This window comes from Stylophora pistillata, chromosome 5 (genome assembly GCF_964205215.1).
Source record: "Stylophora pistillata chromosome 5, jaStyPist1.2, whole genome shotgun sequence".
Lineage (NCBI taxonomy): Eukaryota > Metazoa > Cnidaria > Anthozoa > Scleractinia > Pocilloporidae > Stylophora > Stylophora pistillata.
Window position 1 is genome coordinate 26,279,538 of NC_142523.1, and position 20,730 is coordinate 26,300,267.

The 20,730-nt window shown below is 37.8% G+C and overlaps 2 protein-coding genes and 1 long non-coding RNA gene across 9 annotated transcripts; 2 read left to right on the forward strand and 1 right to left on the reverse strand.

Moving 5' to 3' along the window:
* Positions 1 to 433: 433 nt before the first annotated feature.
* LOC148731100 (adiponectin receptor protein 2-like) lies at positions 434 to 6,264 on the forward strand. The gene is made up of 2 exons (XM_088759311.1): positions 434 to 1,020; positions 6,038 to 6,264. The coding sequence occupies exons 1-2, from the start codon at positions 652 to 654 to the stop codon at positions 6,041 to 6,043; spliced, it is 375 nt and encodes a 124-aa protein (XP_088615437.1). The 5' UTR covers positions 434 to 651; the 3' UTR covers positions 6,044 to 6,264.
* Positions 6,265 to 7,500: 1,236 nt separating this feature from the next.
* On the forward strand, positions 7,501 to 20,116 carry LOC148731101 (uncharacterized). 7 transcript variants are annotated; one of them, XR_016001572.1, is made up of 4 exons: positions 7,501 to 8,696; positions 17,166 to 17,270; positions 17,815 to 17,909; positions 19,575 to 20,116. XR_016001572.1 is itself a non-coding variant. In XM_088760946.1 (2 exons), exons 1-2 carry the CDS (start codon positions 8,444 to 8,446, stop codon positions 17,183 to 17,185), a joined length of 273 nt encoding a protein of 90 aa, XP_088617072.1. In that variant the 5' UTR covers positions 7,501 to 8,443; the 3' UTR covers positions 17,186 to 20,116. The 7 variants fall into 7 exon arrangements, 3 of the variants coding, with proteins under 3 accessions (XP_088617072.1, XP_088617073.1, XP_088617071.1); XR_016001571.1 differs by having other exon boundaries at positions 17,166 to 17,909; XR_016001573.1 differs by having other exon boundaries at positions 17,166 to 17,909; positions 19,722 to 20,116.
* LOC148731102 (uncharacterized) lies at positions 9,440 to 20,294 on the reverse strand. The gene is made up of 4 exons (XR_016001574.1): positions 20,165 to 20,294; positions 12,129 to 19,886; positions 11,696 to 11,767; positions 9,440 to 11,127 (listed from the first exon to the last, which is right to left on the reverse strand). It is a non-coding gene; the product is annotated as an uncharacterized LOC148731102 (long non-coding RNA).
* Between the last annotated feature and the right edge of the window lie 436 nt (positions 20,295 to 20,730).

The following is a 20,730-nucleotide window of genomic DNA, read 5'->3' on the forward strand; positions in this document are numbered from 1 at the left end:
AGGATAATCTTTATCACAACACTGAATGGTATTATAAATCGAATTGTTTTGCAACACATCTCTGAGTCGTTCGAATAACTGAACTTTACACTTTCTCTTGAGACTTTACTTTTATGCCAAACGCTGATACATTAAATTAAGGGAGAAAAGTTTACATCCTTAAGCGAAGGTAATTTTATAGCGTCATTAGAGACAATGTTTTCTATGGATTCAATCATTAGCATTGTTGAGATAACGTGATTTCAACCATGCGTTTCCGTTTGATAAGCTAATTCAAGAAATCATTGTTTTAGAATTAAGGACAGGTTTGAATTACTGGGTAAAAGAATAGCACATGGATTCGTATTTTGCATAAATGCACGCGAGAAGCTGGTGAATACGATGACCTATAGTCAGTACTGTTTAGATTTCTTAAACCGGCGTCGTAGGTATTCATTTGATGTTTGCCTACTGGGAAGAATTAGGTTTTCTCTGTTGAATCGTACTCATTTACGAGCTCAAAGGAGGCTTATATTGTTGAAAAGACATGACTGGTACTCCTCAAAGACACGAAAGAAAGCGAAACGCTGCAAAAGAAAATTCACAAGAGACTAGGAATGGTGTTGCAGAGGAAGAAATCATTTCGCCAGGAGTCAGAGTTGGTATATCATAATGAAAAACACCTTCTGTCCCATTCTGAACTACCAGACTGGCCTTGCGGAAGTTAATTTTCATCCAGTTTCCACAGACCACCGATGCCATGTTTTAGATACTGCTTTAAGAGTATCTTTAAACTTCACAGTGAAACGAGTAATAAATATTTGGACTCATTTGATTGGTTTTATTGTGTTTGTGTGTATTACATCGTACATGCTTGTGCGACCCGTCACTGTCGCTAATCCATTCCCTGGAGACTGGCACGAGAAACTTGTCTTGAGCTGCTTCTTTGTCGGCGCAATCTTGTGTCTGGGAGTTTCCTGGATTTTTCACACTGTTTACTGCCATTCCGGCAAAGACGGTCCCCAAGATAATTTTTCGAAGGTAAGCTTGCCTGTATTTCTGTAACTTAACATGTCATATTTTACCACGCTGAGGAATGACGCAGTCACTCGGAGGCTTGAACTGGGTTCATTCGTAAATCTTGTCTTAATGGAGTCTCGATTATATCCGCGTTTCTTTAATAAAACGAACGTTAAAGAAGATGAGCGATAAAAAAAAGCCAGCGTGCAATAAGGTTAGTCACATAATTGTTACATTATTTAACCACTCATTCGGTTCGGTCAATCTGTCAATCTCCGTCTGACAGCAGTTAGTCAGTCATTCAATCAGTTAACGAATCGGTCAAACAAAATCTCGTTTTCAGTCGGTCGGTGAGTCAGTCAGTAACATAGTCAGTCAGTCAGTCAATTAGTCAACCAGTCGGTCAATCAGTCAGTCAGTCAGTCAGTCGGTCAATCAGTCAGTCAGTCAGTCAATCAATCAGTCAATCAGTCAGTCAATCAATCAGTCAGTAAGTCAGTCAATCAGTCAGTCAGTCAGTCAACCAGTCAGTCAGTCAGTCAGTCAGTCAACCAGTCGGTCAATCAGTCAGTCAATCAATCAGTCAGTCAGTCAGTCAGTCAGTCAGTCGGTCAATCAGTCAGTCAGTCAGTCAATCAATCAGTCAATCAGTCAGTCAATCAATCAGTCAGTAAGTCAGTCAATCAGTCAGTCAGTCAGTCAACCAGTCAGTCAGTCAGTCAGTCAGTCAGTCAATCATTCAGTCAATCAATCAGTCGGTCAGTCAGTCGGTCAGTCAGTCCGTCAGTCAGTCAACCAGTCGGTCAATCAATCAGTCAGTGAGTAAGCCAGTCAGTCAGTCAGTCTTAAAGTCAGTCAGCCCTTCAGTCAGTAAGCAAGTCATACTATCATTTACTCAGCTTTTCAGCCAGGTGATCATTTGGCAGGCTACATAGTCAACCCGCTGTTTGACTGGTCTACAAATCAGTTGTTAGTTAGTTACCCTGTCCAGCTAGTGCGCCATTTCCTCCCATAGTTTCTACGAGAAAGTCTAAGATGATGTACTTACGAAATTACATAAATACATACATTTTATTGAACACGTCTCCGTCTGGGGCTTTTCAGTGAACAATTACATAATTTACATACTTGGTACTATACATACAAAACTAACTAATAACCTGTTATATACAATATAAATTAATTATAACTTTATAAATAGAATGCTTATTTAGATAAAGAGTCATTCAGGAGATACCTTTTCAAAGCTCTCTTAAAAGGAACTGATTTTTCATATAGTTTCAATCTTGGGTCAAGTTTATTCCAGATGGCTACACTTCTATAATAAAAGGTCCTCAGACCTGTTGTAGTTTTAAAAAGAGGAATGTTAAGTTGTTGAAAGTTCCTCGTTATACGCCCAGATACGTTTCCTCTTGTTACCAGCTCGGATGTCAAATATTCAGGCACTTGGCCCTTTATACATTGAAATGATAAGGTAGCACCACGATAGTACAGGATGGTTTTTGCCGGTAGCCAACGTAGATTCCTTAATGTGGAAGAAATATGATTATACTTCTTTACATTGCAAATAAGTCGGGCGGCAAAATTTTGAACATATTGTAGCTTATGAACATTGCAAGCTGATGTGGACGACCTTACTGACGAACAGCAGGACATCTCACTAAAAACAAGTGCGTTAATTATAGTTTCAAGCAGATCTTTGTTAAAAGCGAATCTAATGCGGCTTAGTTGGGATAGTTTCAACATGCAAGATGAGACAGTCGCAGAGATATGATTGTCAAAGGATAGTGTGGGATCGAAAGTAACACCAAAGTCTCTGACTGTTTGAGCTGGGATGATTTCCTTTCCAAGCAGGGACAATTTAAAGTCTGGTACTTTAAGAGACATTCTTCGACTGCCAAAGACCATCAGTTTAGTCTTCTCAGGATTAAGCATTAAGCAATTGTCGAAACACCAATCGTGTATCCGTTGCAGATCAGAGTTCACTCTTTCTATAGCTTCAGTAGAATAATTCGCACTAAAGGATAATAGAAGCTTTGTGTCATCCACATAGCACTCAGTTGAACAATCCTGACAGATGTTTGGTAGGTTGTTTACATAAATGATAATGCTCCTACTACACTCTCTTGCTGTACACCACTGACTACTGTTAATCTATACAGAGTTGATGTGGACTGCCTGTTTTCTTTGAGAAAGATAGCTTTCGAACCATTGAAGTGCAGAAGATGATAAACCAATGCCCTTTAGTTTCTTTAGAAGAATCACGTGGTTGATAGTATCAAAGGCTTTACTCATATCAAGGCATACGACTGCCGTGATTTTCTTCTGGTCGATCGTGCGAAGAATAAAATCAGTAGTGGAGATCAGTGCTGTTTCGGTTGAATGCCTTCTTTTGTTGCCGCTTTGTTTCGCTGATATTCTTTGCTTAGTTGTTAGATATGAAGACAGCTGATGTAATGCCGCCCTTTCGCATGTCTTAGAGAGTATTGGGAGCAGCGATATTGGTCTGTTGGCTTCTTCATGATCTCCATTCTTGAAAATTGGAAAAACACCACTTTCAAGAGAGGAATTAATGATGGAGGTGATACAAGGATCGATGGTCTGCAAACTCTCTTTAATTACACGAGGTGGTACTTTGTCAATTCCTGGAGCTTTGTTGTTAGGTATTGAATTAACAATGTCTGTAACCTGAGAGCATTCCACCGTCGTGAAAGAGAATTGTTCTGAGGTTGGAATGAAGTTTCTCGGAATGAAGGTGTCCGGGGCGGGCGCGTAATTAAATTTGTTAGCGAGAAGTTGAATTTTCCCAACCGAGTTAAAGAACTTGTTAAATTCGTTTGCTACGGTTTGATCACCTTTAGTAAAAATCTTGACATTCATGGACTGTTTTGGAATACATGACCTGATTGTTTTCCAATTAACAAATGGTAATACCACAGCGTACTCTATTGAGTTATGGATGCACGCGGGAGGTTGATAAGCACGAAAGAAGTGTAAGAGTCGCTCGAGGCGATAGCCGAGAGCGACTCTAGCTTCTTGAGTGCTTAGCAAACCTCCCAAGTGCATCCATAACTCAATAGTGTACGCTGTAGTGTTTACCATTTGTTTTATAACATAACATTGATACATTGTAGCTAAAGAATTCCCTTTTATTTAACAAATCTTACGTGAGCAGAAAAAACAAACAAGCGCAAAAAAATAGTCTTTGCATTTGCTCACGTCAGCAGCGTATACCCATGGGCAAATGGGGGACGCTAAATTGACCAATCAGAGCGCGTGCTCTACTTTGGTTATGTTATAAATGCTTCTAGTGTTGTTGGAATTCTGTCTTATTTGTTTTTCAACGAATTCCCTTTGTGCCAGCCGTATTTGGAATACACGACCTGATTGTTTTCCAAATGCTTCTAGCGTTGTTGGAATTCTGTCTTATTTGGTTTTCAACGAGTTCCCCTCGTGCGACCCGTATTTGTGCGAGCCGTATATAAATTCGTTTGATCAAATGTTGATGTGCTTTGTTCCATTTGATTTTCAAGGCTCAATTACGCAGGGAGAGCAATATTCATCATGGGATCATTTCTGCCTCAGTTATATTATGGTTTCTACCGTTCAAGAGTTTTGAAGAGTGTATACGTGTCAATGATCTGTTCTCTTGGTGTGATCTGCATCATTGTTTCCTCATGGGACAAATTCAGCGCGCCCCATTACCGACTATTTAGAGCAGGTAAATTTGTCGTTCAAAACTCAATTAATATAGCAGTTTTCAATTAAGCGTCCAAAAAGAAAAAGGATATTAAATAATAATCACAGCGACCAATCAAAACAAAGGTTTACATTATCAGTGGCCAATGAGAGTTCAAAGTAAATACCGCAAACTGCTTAAAGCGCGGGAAAACGCGTTTGTTTTAGTTTTCCATCTGATTGGACGAAGAGATTACGAGTTTTCTGGACCAATCACAGAGCGAAGTTGAGTAGAGCCAATGTAATCCTGGATTACTATCGACAGTCAATCAAAATTTTTTACAGTGCCAAGGTTGTAAAGCTATGAGGTCTTATCAATATAGACTGGCTAGCTATGCGACTGGTGCCCAATGTTTCACATTACGGCAAGCTATTTCTTTTTTTGCAAAGCATATAAACTAATGAAATTCTTTAGAAAATCACTTTTAATTGGCAAACCTTATTGTATTTATTTGAAAAGAGAGTGTCACAGAGACGGTATTATATAACAAAGATGATGATACATTCATAAAATATCTATAGAGGCGCATGCGCATGCGATTGAGCACAGATACAGTGCCTGAAAAACAGCGAGCAGAGCCTTAGTCATGCGCACTAGGTATGTACAACAGCGAATAGAGCCTCCCTTCTATGTAGGACTTGATCTTTCTCTGAAAATGAAACCTGCATTGAAAATCTTTGATATACAATAGAGTCTCTTCTATGTAGGACTTGATCTTTCTCTGAAAATGAAACCTGCATTGAAAATCTTTGATATACAATAGAGCCTCTTCTATGTATGACTTGATCTTTCTCTGAAAATGAAACCTGCATTGAAAATCTTTGATATACAATAGAGCCTCTTCTATGTAGGACTTGATCTTTCTCTGAAAATGAAACCTGCATTGAAAATCTTTGATATACAATAGAGCCTCTTCTATGTAGGACTTGATCTTTCTCTGAAAATGAAACCTGCATTGAAAATCTTTGATATAAAATGTTATGGAAACTTGAACTAGAAAGAAAAAGTGTCCTTTAGCTCTTTTATATTATTATTTCATACTCATTCTCATTTCAGTTTCAAATAAAACTATAATTTTGTATGTACCAGCAAGTACTCAATTACTGTTTTCGAAGATTTATTCCCGATTCTTATTCAGTAGCCATATCTCTTTACAATAAAATGACAATTTGCATCACGGGAGAGCTCATCTCAGAAAGAATATTCCGCCAATTTGTTAAGCTGGGTGCGCGCTAGTCATGTGCACTAGGTATGTACAATGGAAACATAATTTGATTTTGCATGAAATTTTCGTTTCAGGTATAATGCTTTGATTTGACCACTGTGGATTTATTCCTGTAGTACATCTCTTATGTTTGTATGGAGTAACTTTAGCGTACCGGCAAGCTGCGGGCGCCTGGGTAGCTCTGATGTGTCTACTCTACACTGCAAGTGCCGTTACGTATGCCACTCGAATTCCTGAGAGATTTTTTCCCGGCAAGTGTGACATCTGGGTAAGCAAGCCTTTGCGGCTCTTATCATCAATTTTGTTAAATGTTTCTTGGGCTCTTTATCTTTCGTCAGGTTTAACTCAAACCGCGCACTGGAAGTTCGGTTGCTAAACATCATCAAGAAATCATATCTGTATTAGAATTATGTCTAATAATTCTTCTAAGGTAGATAGTTTGGATAATTCACCGAAGTCCTGCCCTTACGGCTTTAAGTCTACCAATTAGTTCTTTAAATTCATTTTTATTGACTTACGCTCGAAATGTAAGCTTTGAAAACAATGACTAACTCACATAATCAACTCAGCTGACAAAATCAAATCTTGTAATACCTCCTACCAATGCAGCGCCACAGTTTCTTTAGAAACCGTTACTCCTCTACTTTATATTCAGTCTCAGAGCCGCCAGATCTTCCATTTGCTTGTCCTGGCCGCAGCGTTTGTTCATTTGTAAGGAATTTGTCAAATGGCACAGTAAAGATTTGAAAAGGGACCTTCATGCGAAAGTTGAACTTTGTCAGAATCATTCTTTCCATTCAGAAGTGCCCATATCTTGCTATGAGAGGACACGTATGAGTACTAGAGTGCCTTGTTGTCGAGAACACGTACGAGTACTAGGGTGCTTCGTTGTTTGAAGAGGAGGTCTGGGTCATAGTCGTAGAACGTCGCCCACAGGTCTCTCCGAATCAACCGTCTTCACGCTCAGCGAGCGCAAATACATTTTGAGCTCATTTAAGAGCAAATCAATGGAAAAGCGTTTGAGTGAAAAGTTCCAGTAACTATTAACATCAGGGAAGACACTGCACAACTCAGTTTGAAGTGATGCGTGCGAAAGAACAGCTTGAATAGAGAGTCGAGTTCAATTTTTGCATCTAAGTATTATTAATATAGTGTGAACAGGATACAAAGGCGATTTTGTATAACGCCACTATGGGGGCGTTACGCTTGCGCATTTCTAATGCGCAGCATCCTGAAGACTTTCGCGCTTGTATATATCTTCTTTCCCAATTGCTGGATTTCTCTGCTAAACTGATTTTACAATCGCCTAAGATACGTGGGGTAACATGTTGAAGTTGCTCTGGCTATTTATAGAGTATTATTCATTCCTTTTTCGACGATTTGCGACAATTTCACATTGAATTCTTATTATGATAAAATAATCAAGCGAAGCTTTATTTTGAGCGAGCCTGTAGATCCTCGTAACGTTTTTGTATTTTAACTGGTCACTGTGGAAGTGGAACACATATGAAGCATGTCTATTTGATATCATTTTATTGAATCTGTTTACATTGCTATTTAGAACTATACTTTTTAAGGTGAAGAATGTCTTTCTTCACATTTAGTTTACTTTTTATCCACCTATTCGTACACACCGGAATAAGAGAATGACAAGTTAAGTGTAACTCACGGTAAATCAAGGACGGCGGACCCGAAGCGATGGGGCTCCGACTGTAACCTTCCCAATAACACGCAAAAATATGGTAAATTTTCGGGGAAAATTTCCCTCATATCTCTAGGCTGCGTCCACTTGCACCTGTTCAAGACTTTCTGCAGATGAGAAATGAAAATTTTTGTATTGTTGTTCGTGTATGTACAACGTTGTGGTAGAAATGCAATGTTTTAGTGTAGTGCATTGCTTTCTTGCGCACGAACGCAAAATGTATTCGTTTTGGTACATTTCGTTCTGGACACATGTTAGGTGTGTGCGTAGTTTGGCCCTCTATGAACTACTTATCGCTTGATCTCTTTTAATAACTTCCCAAAAAGTAAACGATCTGTACACGAATTATTTAAATAATATTTTGCTTTCCTTATTGGTATGATCTGATTTTTAATAAAAGATTAATTGCAAGATGTTTGCGAAGAGGTGTAGGGTGGAGGAAAGACCCAGAATGTTAGGGCATGACTTGGTGCCGATGGTTCTCCCACGGGTATACAGAAGTCTTGCGCGAGGTTTCTCCTCTGTTTTTCCTTTGCTCCGTCTTCCGTGTTCATCATATTTCCTTGTCGTCTTTAGCAAGCGCGGTAGCCCTGATTCTGATCGTTAATTGAAGAGGTGTGCTTGTAATATTCCGTCAAAAGTGAGAATTTTTGGAAAAAAAATTATCACGATATAAAAGAAATCGGCTAAATTCAAGTAAATAAACCATTTACGTTTTTCCAGACATCAAAGGAGGCAATCTGCTAGTGCTTCTGGGATCGTTTGCGCGTTAGTCAAAATGGCGCCTGACCATGAATGTACACGCTGTTATGGCCAGACACTGATAATCTCGGCTATTACAGCCCTTAAGTATCTTCTGACACTTCACTTTTTGAAGCTGCTTTACGTCGAAAGCAGCGAGTGGGATAGTGTCTACGAAGTCTTACCAAAAGAACGTGAAACGTACACGAGGGGTTACTTGGCGCTTCGCTCGCTTGTTAGGAAAAATTCAGCTTGTGTTGATGCGGGAAGCAGACAGCTTACGATCACAAGTAAGCCTCCTAACATGTATTATAACCACACTTCAACTAACATACGCAGTAATGGTAAAGTGTTGATTTCTAATGATATCTTGACATCACAGCAAAAGGTGCCAAAGATCGATCAATGCGTTACTTCTTTTGTGGACGCGCTCTAGTGCCTCGATCTTTTGCATTTAGAAGAAAGCCCCGAGCGATTAAAACGATTAAGTAGACGTTACCTAAGATGAGAGATTTAATTTTAATCGCTAGGACTTCCAGAGTGCAAGTTAAATTTGTCTGAAGCAATAGTAACCCAATCAAGAAATTCAAGGGTGCGACATCTTTTAATGGCGACCACCGATTAATCTTATATACGGCATGGCTTTAAAAACTTTTAATGTTTCCATCTTTTTACTCGTGTTCAATTGACCTGAAATTACAGTGAATGGTTTGAACCAGGGAATGGCAGTCAGTGGTTTTGGACATTTGAAATAAGAGTCAACTGGCTCTTCCTTTCACTCAAATCTTTAAGGGGTTGGTTGCCACCACCCATAACAGTCTATTCCAGAGCCCCCGTTATTCAGATGATAACACTTCATACTTTAATTATGCAACTGTCCAATATTGTTATTTTGGATTTACTGTCTAGAACCTCCTCTGGCTCTTTGAGCACATTTGAGTCTCCACAAAATGACCATGCTAAGGATTCCATGGATTAAAAATTCATAAGAATAGGAAGTTTGGGATTAGGAGGAAAAGAACAAAAAGACATCTTTTGATCAAACTGTGATATTCTTACTTTATTAAAAGACAGGAATCTTTTGTAAATAATTGAATTTAAGGGAAAACATACCACAACATTTTAACTCAGCAAGAATGAAATTTTAACTTAAAGAGAACTGGAAAAAATTATGTACTTCAGAACTTGGGTGCTAATTTCCTTCAAAGAATTGGAAACAGTATTGAAAGATTTACAAGTAATGACTCAAAAAGTTTCAAATTGATGAAAAACACATAAGTGAATTTGAGATAACTCAAACATTCCACCTTATTCCTAAATAGGAACCTTTACTCAGCCTCAAATCAATGCCTGCCTGCCTGCCCACCAAAACTCCAGCCAAACACTTACCCACCATCTCCAAACACCATAACAACCACCCTATTCCTCTTTACCCAAGTTAAAACCCTCACCCTAGCCTGTAACCGTCCCTGTCTCTAACCCAAACCCATTTAATCCCAACCCATCCCAACATTTTACCTCCCCAACCTCCCATGATCCTTTTTAGTCATAGCCACATTTGTAAACCCCTGCCCACAATAGTAGCCCTCCCTCCGTCCCAATCTGTTTCTTAGTCCTTACCATCACCACCACTCCACCGCCCATACCCTCCACCCAAAACATTTGAGTTATCTCAAACCTACTTTGCTTTGACATCAGTCTGTTATATGGGAACAACATTCTAAATCTCCTCCTGAATGTCCGACAACCTCTAAATTAGTGTAATATGATGATATATTCAAAAATACAGTTCTTTACTTAATATATGCTTTTTTGGATCTAACTACATGTAGAGTTGCTACAGAAGTCGTTTATTAAACCTTTTCAGCAATTTTTAGAGTTCAAATAATCTATATAACATGTTGATTGAGAAATCTGAACTTTAACCTCAGCTAACTACCTCAAGAAAATTGTAATGTGCTAAGACTTGAATCATTTTCCAAAAAAAAAAAACCTAGTTAATTTTGGATTTTATCCCCTTACCTGAAAACACTCAGATTTCTCCTTAAGTAATTAGTGGATTAAAAGGTTAGTTGTTAGATTATAAGCTTTAAAGAAAATTATGGAGAGCTCAGCATGTTCCAAGTGCAAACTGCCCAAATTTTGGAAAACTTTTGCCCAAATTTTTGGAAATTTTGGAAATTTTGTAAAACACCCCTGATTTTAACTCAAGTCTAAGCATGTTTTCTTGAACACAAAATTATTATCTCATACCAAGTTAAAGTTTTTGATATTATTTTGTTGATTGTCATTCGGCTAGGTGAAGTATGTGTTACATTGTGCAACATATTGAGAGCATCTAATTAGTTCTTGCAGTATCAATTTTGGATAAAAAATTTTGGCAAGGAAGCTTTTGGTTTTTATTCAAATTCTCCTGGTCATTGCCTTTGGAAATTTCAAGAAAAAAGTATGGAGAATATGCACACTAATTTTAAGGTGTAAGAGGTGATTGTACCATGGCCAGACATGTAAACCCAAAAACCCCGCATGGGGAAAAAATAATGGGGACCATGTTCCCCAAACCTGTGCTGTGGTGATTAAACCTTCGGGGTTTGAAGGTTGCTTAACGATGTTTTACCCTAAAATGTTTTACTACCGCAATTACACAGCCTTTGTTTGTTAGCGTCCTTTATAAAAATGCCTTATCTTCTTGTTAGCCACCAGTAGTTACATTTGTAGAGGCTGAAAAAAAAAATAAAACAGCAGATAATTTTAATAATGTTGTGAAGAAAGTAGTATTAGTTAAGTGCTAAATTTTTGTAACCTATTTTGAATTATTTGGAATGTTGATTTTGCCAACACTCAAAATTTTCACACACAGTTATATCTTTTAAATGTACATTTGCTGCTTGGGTTAATGTACTGTATTCAGAGCATCTGCAGATTCTTTGAATTCAAAGTGGAAGAACACACGAACACTCTGTGAAGTGTATGCTAATAATAACAATGTACCTCAAGGTACTGTGCCAAAATTCTTTTAAATGTCAAAATCCCATTATCTAATTTTTTTCGTTAAAAATAACATAGCAGCAGTGTAAGGAATACATGATTTGTTTTGTTTGAAGACGTAGATTTTTGTTAAAGGATGTTACAAGAGTTAGATTTGAAAGTTAGTCCAGAGCAATGAACCTGTATGATTGCTGGATACTTTCTCTGAAATTATTAATTTTTGTCTCATGAATAGTGATTGTCTCTTCCTTATTCTTGAAGTGTAACTTACATCCTAAAAACTCAAAGAGAAAGGACCAACCTTTAAGCTTTTGTTTCCAGCATGGGGCTTTCTAGCTGCTAAGGACTGTTTGCTCATCACTGGTCTGATAGGCTGTCAAATGGGTATAACCAGAACAAGAATTATATGCCATTTTGGGATTCATGCAGTCCCTATATAATTATTTCAAGAGTGTTATAAGTTTTTTTTTAAGTTCCTTTGCCTAACAACTTCTATCTGACAAGTTTGGGTGCTCTCATTACCTGTTTGCTGGATATTGTAGTGATATTATTTGGGAGAGTTATATGTTCATAATTTCCTTGAGGTAATTAAAGGGTTCAATGCTGACCTGGATAGGATCTATGAATTCCTTCTGGTTTATTTTGGTGCTCTCAAATGATCAGATTTCCTGGAAACTAATTAAAGCCTTCAGGCTGTTCTACATACTGTATTTGTGACAGTTAAGCTTACTTACCTTTTGAAAAGGCTGAGAATGAGTGTCTGAGCTGGAAAAATAATAAGAATTTGTTTGTTTGTTTGTCTGTAGTCTGAATTCCTTTTCCTGTTATTAATCTAGTTGTTTGCCCTGGAAATAAGACTTCAAGCTCCCAATATAAAAATGTTACCATGACTAACCTTGCTTTGATGAGAAATAGACAGAAATAAGAGGCATAACTAGCACTCACCTTTTTATTGTTAAAAAAATGTTTGAGAACATACTGGTTAGTAATATGATGAGTTATAGAATATATAAGAGGTATTATTGATACTCACCTTTTTTGCTGTTAAAAAAAATGTTTGAGAACATACTGTTTAGGAACATGATGGGTTATAGACTGATATAAGAAGTATTATTGATACTCACCTTTTTTGCTGTTTAAAAAAATGTTTGAGAACATACTGACTAGGAACATGATGGGTTATAGACTGATATAAGAAGTATTATTGATACTCACCTTATTTGCTGTTTAAAAAAATGTTTGAGAACATACTGATTAGGAACATGATGGGTTATAGACTGATATAAGAAGTATTATTGACACTCACCTTTTTTGCTGTTCAAAAAAATGTTTGACAACATACCGATTAGGAACATGATGGGTTATAGACTGATATAAGAAGTATTATTTCACGACTCGGGCAGTCAGAGGGCCAATAACTAAAATAAACCACTCAAAATGCTCTATTGCCGGTCAATATTCTCTAAGTATTGGACTCGGCACTGTCCCGAATGGTCACGAATGATACCGCACCTGTGGCCCTTTGAACTTCAGTCTTATAATAAATCTCCTATTAACCAAGCCTGCTCAGGACTGTACTGGAAGAATATCGGCCCTCGAGCTTTTTTGTGCGGACCTCGCTGCCCTCGGTCCGTACTGTCAAGATCTCAGGCTGATATTCTCCCAGTACGGCCCTCGCACTTGGGTAATAAGATATATTTATTGATACTCACCTTATTTGCTGTTTAAAAAAATGTTTGAGAACATACTGATTAGGAACATGATGGGTTATAGACTGATATAAGAAGTATTATTGATACTTTTTTTGCTGTTCAAAAAAATGTTTGAGAACATACTGATTAGGAACATGATGGGTTATTAAGACTGATATAAGAAGTATTATTGATCCTCACCTTTTTTGCTGTTTAAAAAAATGTTTGACAACATACTGATTAGGAACATGATGGGTTATAGACTGATATAAGAAGTATTATTACACGACTCGGGTAGTCAGAGGGCCAATAACTAAAATTAACCAATCAAAATGCTCTATTGCCGGTCAATATTCTCTAAGTATTGGACCGGGCACTGTCCCGAATGGTCCCGAATGCTACCGCACTTGTGTCCCTTTGAACTTCAGTCTTATAATAAATCTCCTATTAACCAAGCTTGCTCAGGACTGTACTGGAAGAATATCGGCCCTCGAACTTTTTTGTACAGACCTCGCTGCACTTGGTCCGTACTGTCAAGATCTCAGGCTTATAAATTATTCTCCCAGTACGGCTCTCGCACTTGGTTAATAAGATATATTTATTGATACTCACCTTATTTGCTGTTTAAAAAAATGTTTGAGAACATACTGATTAGGAACATGATGGGTTATAGACTGATATAAGAAGTATTATTGATACTCACCTTTTTTGCTGTTTAAAAAAATGTTTGAGAACATACTGATTAGGAACATGATGGGTTATTAAGACTGTTATAAGAAGTATTATTGATACTCACCGTTTTTGCTGTTTAAAAAAATGTTTGACAACATACTGATTAGGAACATGAAGGGCTATAGACTGATATAAGAAGTATTATTACACGACTCGGGTAGTCAGAGGGCCAATAACTAAAATCAACCAATCAAAATGCTCTATTGCCGGTCAATATTCTCTAAGTATTGGACCGGGCACTGTCCTGAATGGTCCCGAATGATACCGCACTTGTGTCCCTTTGAACTTCAGTCTTATAATAAATCTCCTATTAACCAAGCTTGCTCAGGACTGTACTGGAAGAATATCGGCCCTCGAGCTTTTTTGTACAGACCTCGCTGCACTCAGTTCATACTGTCAAGATCTCAGGCTGATATTCTCCCAGTATGGCCCTCGCACTTGGTTAATAAGATATATTTATTGATACTCACCTTATTTGCTGTTTAAAAAAATGTTTGAGAACATACTGATTAGGAACATGATGGGTTATAGACTGATATAAGAAGTATTATTGATACTTTTTTTGCTGTTCAAAAAAATGTTTGAGAACATACTGATTAGGAACATGATGGGTTATTAAGACTGATATAAGAAGTATTATTGATACTCACCGTTTTTGCTGTTTAAAAAAATGTTTGACAACATACTGATTAGGAACATGATGGGTTATAGACTGATATAAGAAGTATTATTACACGACTCGGGTAGTCAGAGGGCCAATAACTAAAATTAACCAATCAAAATGCTCTATTGCCGGTCAATATTCTCTAAGTATTGGACCGGGCACTGTCCCGAATGGTCCCGAATGCTACCGCACTTGTGTCCCTTTGAACTTCAGTCTTATAATAAATCTCCTATTAACCAAGCTTGCTCAGGACTGTACTGGAAGAATATCGGCCCTCGAGCTTTTTTGTACAGACCTCGCTGCACTTGGTCCGTACTGTCAAGATCTCAGGCTTATAAATTATTCTCCCAGTACGGCCCTCGCACTTGGTTAATAAGATATATTTATTGATACTCACCTTATTTGCTGTTTAAAAAAATGTTTGAGAACATACTGATTAGGAACATGATGGGTTATAGACTGATATAAGAAGTATTATTGATACTCACCTTTTCTGCTGTTTAAAAAAATGTTTGAGAACATACTGATTAGGAACATGATGGGTTATTAAGACTGATATAAGAAGTATTATTGATACTCACCGTTTTTGCTGTTTAAAAAAATGTTTGACAACATACTGATTAGGAACATGAAGGGCTATAGACTGATATAAGAAGTATTATTACACGACTCGGGTAGTCAGAGGGCCAGTAACTAAAATCAACCAATCAAAATGCTCTATTGCCGGTCAATATTCTCTAAGTATTGGACCGGGCACTGTCCTGAATGGTCCCGAATGATACCGCACTTGTGTCCCTTTGAACTTCAGTCTTATAATAAATCTCCTATTAACCAAGCTTGCTCAGGACTGTACTGGAAGAATATCGGCTCTCGAGCTTTTTTGTACGGACCTCGCTGCACTCAGTTCATACTGTCAAGATCTCAGGCTGATATTCTCCCAGTATGGCCCTCGCACTTGGTTAATAAGATATATTTATTGATACTCACCTTATTTGCTGTTTAAAAAAATGTTTGAGAACATACTGATTAGGAACATGATGGGTTATAGACTGATATAAGAAGTATTATTGATACTCACCTTTTTCACTGTTTGAAAAAATGTTTGAGAACATACTGATTAGGAACATGATGGGTTATAGATTGATATAAGAAGTATTATTGATACTCACCTTAAATGCTATTAAAAAAAATGTTTGAGAACATACTGATTAATAACTTGATGATTATCCACTGATATCTGCATGTACATGTAGGAGGCATTAGTAGCACTCACCTTTTTTGCTGTTTGAAGAAATGTTTGTTAACGTAGTGATAAATAACAAGTAAAATGATGTATGTATTTGTAAGAGAATGATGATGCAACCAAAATAGGCTAGTACACCTATCTTGTCCTGAAAAAAAAATGCAATAAATTGTCAGCCCCAAATAATTCTGAAAAAAGTTCCTGAAAAAAGTTAGTTGTTAGTAACTATGACTTTCTAAGAAAGTGACACACAGAGAGACAGTCTTTTTTTTAATAATGTTTTATATGAACATCATTCTTAAGTTTTCAATGAATTTGCATGTGTATATTTTGGTGACACATTAATTTTTTGTTATGTTATGGAACCATCAATCTTCAGGTCTGCTCCAAAAAATGGACTCGGAGCTCCTAGAACTAAATCCCTGAAAAATAAATAGATTAGTAATCTTGTAGTTAAAGTCTGAAGGTAGGTTTCTGAAGAAGAATGACAGACACACAGGTTGTTTTTCTCTACTTTTTGAAAATATTACAATCAGTTGCTTGTTAAATTCTTGCTAAGGGTGGGATGCACTTTAAATTTCGTAAAGGAAAAATTAAGCATCTGCAGAAACCTGAAGTGTTCCTGTGTCAGTAAATGTCAACACCCCGATTGGAACACTCAGGGTGTCCCAGATCAGGTCTAAGAGGTTGGCTAGTTAATGAGTAAGGGTCGTTATCAAGCTCTTAGACAGTAAATCTGATGCCAATTGAAGTTGAAATCGAAAGACGGAATGATAGCCATAGTGAATTTCAAACCGAAAGCCGAACTCGTAATAGAATAAAACACACCCACCTGGTGACAACTTGGAGACCTTGCCCTACCTTTGTGAGGGTTGGTTGCTGCACACATCAGGTCTCTGTGATCCAATATGTCAAGAGAAGAGTATTCTATTCCCCAACATTTTGAAGACAGCTTGGAAGCTGAGTTTTTAAGACAATTGCTTTAATGTATGAACCAAAAGCAAATATTTTAACTGGGCCATTTCTTAAGACTAATATGAGGTTTCCTCTCCATTGTGACTCCTCATCTACTCCATGATGTTAGTTGATGTGTTCTATTTTTGCCCAGAATTTGAACTGACAGCTGTTATGCTATCAAACAATGATACAAGTAGTTTATTGTCTATCACCTAAGCTGGTGTGTGCAGTTCCCTATTTCCCACTAAATGAAGTCTTGTGTCCAAGTCTTGTTATTCTGCATTGGAGCTGATGTATAGGTCTAACATTTGCAGTTCTTGCCTCGTAGCTCTAAGTGTTTTAGTCTTCAAAAGAAGCTGTAAGGAGGGATAAAGGTTCCAGTTCCCCTCCTAGTATTAAGTCTTGTTGATCTTCTAAAGGGGAGACGGAAGGACATATTATACCAGTTCTTGCCTCTTGGGCTTAATTTTGTTGCCTTCCACAGGGGTTGAAGTGAAGGAATAGGTGGTGCTTGATGGACTTCGTATAGTTGCAGTTGATCCAGAGAAGGGACATGGTGTTTTAAGGGCTGTAGGCTGGTTTCTTCTAGGTAGTAAGCAGCTGTATTGTTGTATTTCAAATTAACCATTTTCTCTCTAGTTGCAAAGGGCCTAGTAAGATTAAAACTATGCAAAGGTTTAATAAGAGATTTCCTTCTACAGCATGCCAAGTGTACTTGAACTTTTTTGCACGTGATTGACTAATTATATAATTTGTTTTTTTTTAAAGCTAACCGTTGATAACTTAGTCACTGAGTTTTCTCTAGTGGCTTAATGCCCCCCAAAAAGCTTGAATTATTTTTTAAAATGAGACCAATGCTCCGTCAGTCTATTCTGAAAAACTGCCTTTAAATGCTTTGTTAATTAACTTGTTGCATAATTTACCCCTTAAAGGTATTCAACTGTTTGAAATCTGAATTTTCTATTAGCAGGTAAAATGGTTACAAATATCTTTATGCTTTTGTTATATTTTACCTTATTTTCCATACCCTTGTGTTGATGATCTCACTAAAAAGACGACCTGAAAAAACCAAAGCATGCATACTGTTATGTACACACACAAAGCTACAGTAAACTACAACTTACCATCTGCAGAAAGAGCTTGAGATGAATAGAGTTCTCTTCTTCATATCTATCTTAACTGGTCCATGAGATCAGCTGGAGCATCATCCTTCCTGGAATTAGTAACGGTTAGTAATATCATCTTTTCTCGAAGTGGAAATGTTAGCTCCCGAAAATGAGCTAGTCTGTAAAGTGCACTTAAAGTGGTTTCTCAAACAGAGCGAGGGTCATTGAACTGCCAAAAATCACATTTGCCCCCGAAAATGGGCTTCTTCATGCTGCCCTAGAGGAAAAGTTGAGTGCAATTTTGCCTCCAAATGGGCCCAGAAATCCTGAAATAGAAGATGTTAGTAGTACCTACCTTCTTTCTGGAAAAAAATGTGGTATTAGTTTATGTTATGTTGATTGCACTTTGTAGCCCATTTATTTCAGAGTAAGACACAAAAACACAGAGTTTTGCGATTTTTATTTTTGAAAATGTTACACGAATCGTTTTATTAGTTAATCGTCTAGGGTAGGATGCGCTTTCCTATATGAAAAATTTAGCATCTGTGGAAACCTCAAGTGTTCTTGTGTCAGTAAATGTTGACATCCCGATTAGAACATTAATGGTGTCCCAGATGGTAGCTCGCTAACGAGTCAAGGTCGTTACCAAGCCTATATACGGTAAATTGGATGCCAATAGGTGTTGAAATCGAAGGCCGGAGTGATAGCCGAAGTGAATTTGAAGCTGAAAGCCGAACTCGGAATAAAATAAAACCCACCCACCTGGTGACATCTGGCAGATCTTGCCCTACCTTTCTGTGGGTTGGTTGCTGTACACAAGAGGCTGGGATGTTGAGTGAAGAGTTGATTTTACAAAATTTGGTGACAGCCTGTAAGCTGACTTGTCAAACAATTGGCTTAATGTATGATTGACAAGCAAATATTAATACTGGGCCATTTCTTAAAACTATATTATGTGGTCTCCTCTCCAGTGTGATTCCTTTTACTGCTCCATGATGTTGGTTGATGTGTTGTATTTTCGACATTAATTGGCCCGCAATTTGGACTGACAGCTATTATGCTATCAAAATACAGCATACACTTAGCCTAGTTTATTTTCTCTGTGACCTAAGCTGGTGTGTGCAGTTCCCTATTTCCCACTAAATGAAGCCTTGACAAGCGGCTTCAACTGGAGTTAAACCACTAAACATGATAGAAGTGGCAAATGAGCACACTTCCCAGTTGAATGGCCTAATTCATCCAGTTAGATATATAGTAACTAAATCGATGTCTGGTTGAACGTTTGGCCAAAATGGGTTGCCGCAATAATTTTTACAATATAATTTGGTTGAAAATGCTTCACTAGATTGCAGTCTATGGAATTGCTGCTATCGGGTGAAACATTATGAAATTGGTATCTGAGGCGCTACTAAGCAGGGAGCTCCAGCGCGGAAGAGTGGATGTTGATGTCCATGGTTGAAGAGCCATTGTAGTCCTGGAGGATATGTGTACAGTTGATGCAGAATCAAGGCCGAAATTGAATAAAGAAGAATCTTAAGCCGAAACCTAACCTAAGCCGAAAGTACCTGAAAAGGAACCCTATTAAAATTAAGGGAAGAAGAAAGGGAGGCCCAGCCAACCCCAGGGGACCCAACTAACTTAGCTAACTACATTAAATTAAGCCGAATGAGAAGTCCCCAGACTTCTGTCTGAAATTTGAAATGAGGTTCAACCAGTGCTTTATATTATAGTCCCTCTCGTCCAACCCACAAGGAATTCTCTGACCTGTTGTGTTTGTCTTCCATCAGTGTCTTCTTACTGACTCATTCCCAGATGATCATCAGAGTAAATGTAGAGATGTAGCAGACATTGGAAAGAAGTGAGGAGAAACTCGATTTGTGGTCTCATCTTCCCAAACAGTCCAATTCCCCACATCTTTGTATTTTCTCCTTCAGAATCAATCTGGAAGGAGTCAGCCTTGACTTGTTATGTGTTAGCTGGGAAGCAGTGGAGTGGACTGGAGTGGACTGGAGTGGACTGTTGGAACTTGCAGTGGACCAATTTGTGAGGATATGGTCAGGAACTGGAAGTTATGGCTAGTAGTCAATGGGAGCTGAAAACTGATTAATGAGTACATAGAGTTAGCGATGTAAACTGTAGTACTGTTGTATTTTGATTGCAAGAAATTGTTTGAACATCGGCAATGGGAGGGAGAGCTTTAGAGATAGTTTCATGATAAGGGTAGTCTCTAAGGTTCTTTACACATTAAAAAGAGCATGTCAATTTGACACACAGGATAAGCAAGGACTGGTCTTTTTATGAGTAAAAGTCACTCTGAAAACTACAAGAATGTTGTGAATATGAAAACTTAAAGTTGTAAAGAATTTCTTAGGATTACTTTGATGTCCACTAGATCGCACGATACCAGAAATGTTTCTTCCACAAAATCTGCCAAGGAGATTGGCCGACACGTTGTATCCATCACGAAACTCAAGGTACATATCATCACTTCAGGGCTTTCTATCGGAAATCTTCATGGTGAAATTCAGCTCCACATAATGCCCTTTTGGAGCTTGCAAAAGTTGGCTCAAGGGAAACTGTGGCACAACTCTGTGAAGGCATACTTCTGCTATTAGCCCAGCTGCTTATGAAATCAAGAGAAAAAGATAGGACAGTCAGTAAGATTCCTAACTGAGATCGTGAAATATGTCAATGTTGCCAAAGCTATGAAAAGATAGCATCTCGAGTAGAAGCTCTTTTCAAAGTCGTTTCAGGGAATGCTCAATATGACGTTTTGATGAACCCTAATTTCCCCCCTACACTGTCACCCTGAATCAAACATGGAGGTCACGAAAATAAAGGAAATGATCATCAGCCATTCGGAGACCATTACATTAAACGATTGCGAAATTGGCCAACGTAACTCAGACGGATTACTCACTGAAATCTAACTGGTAAATATTC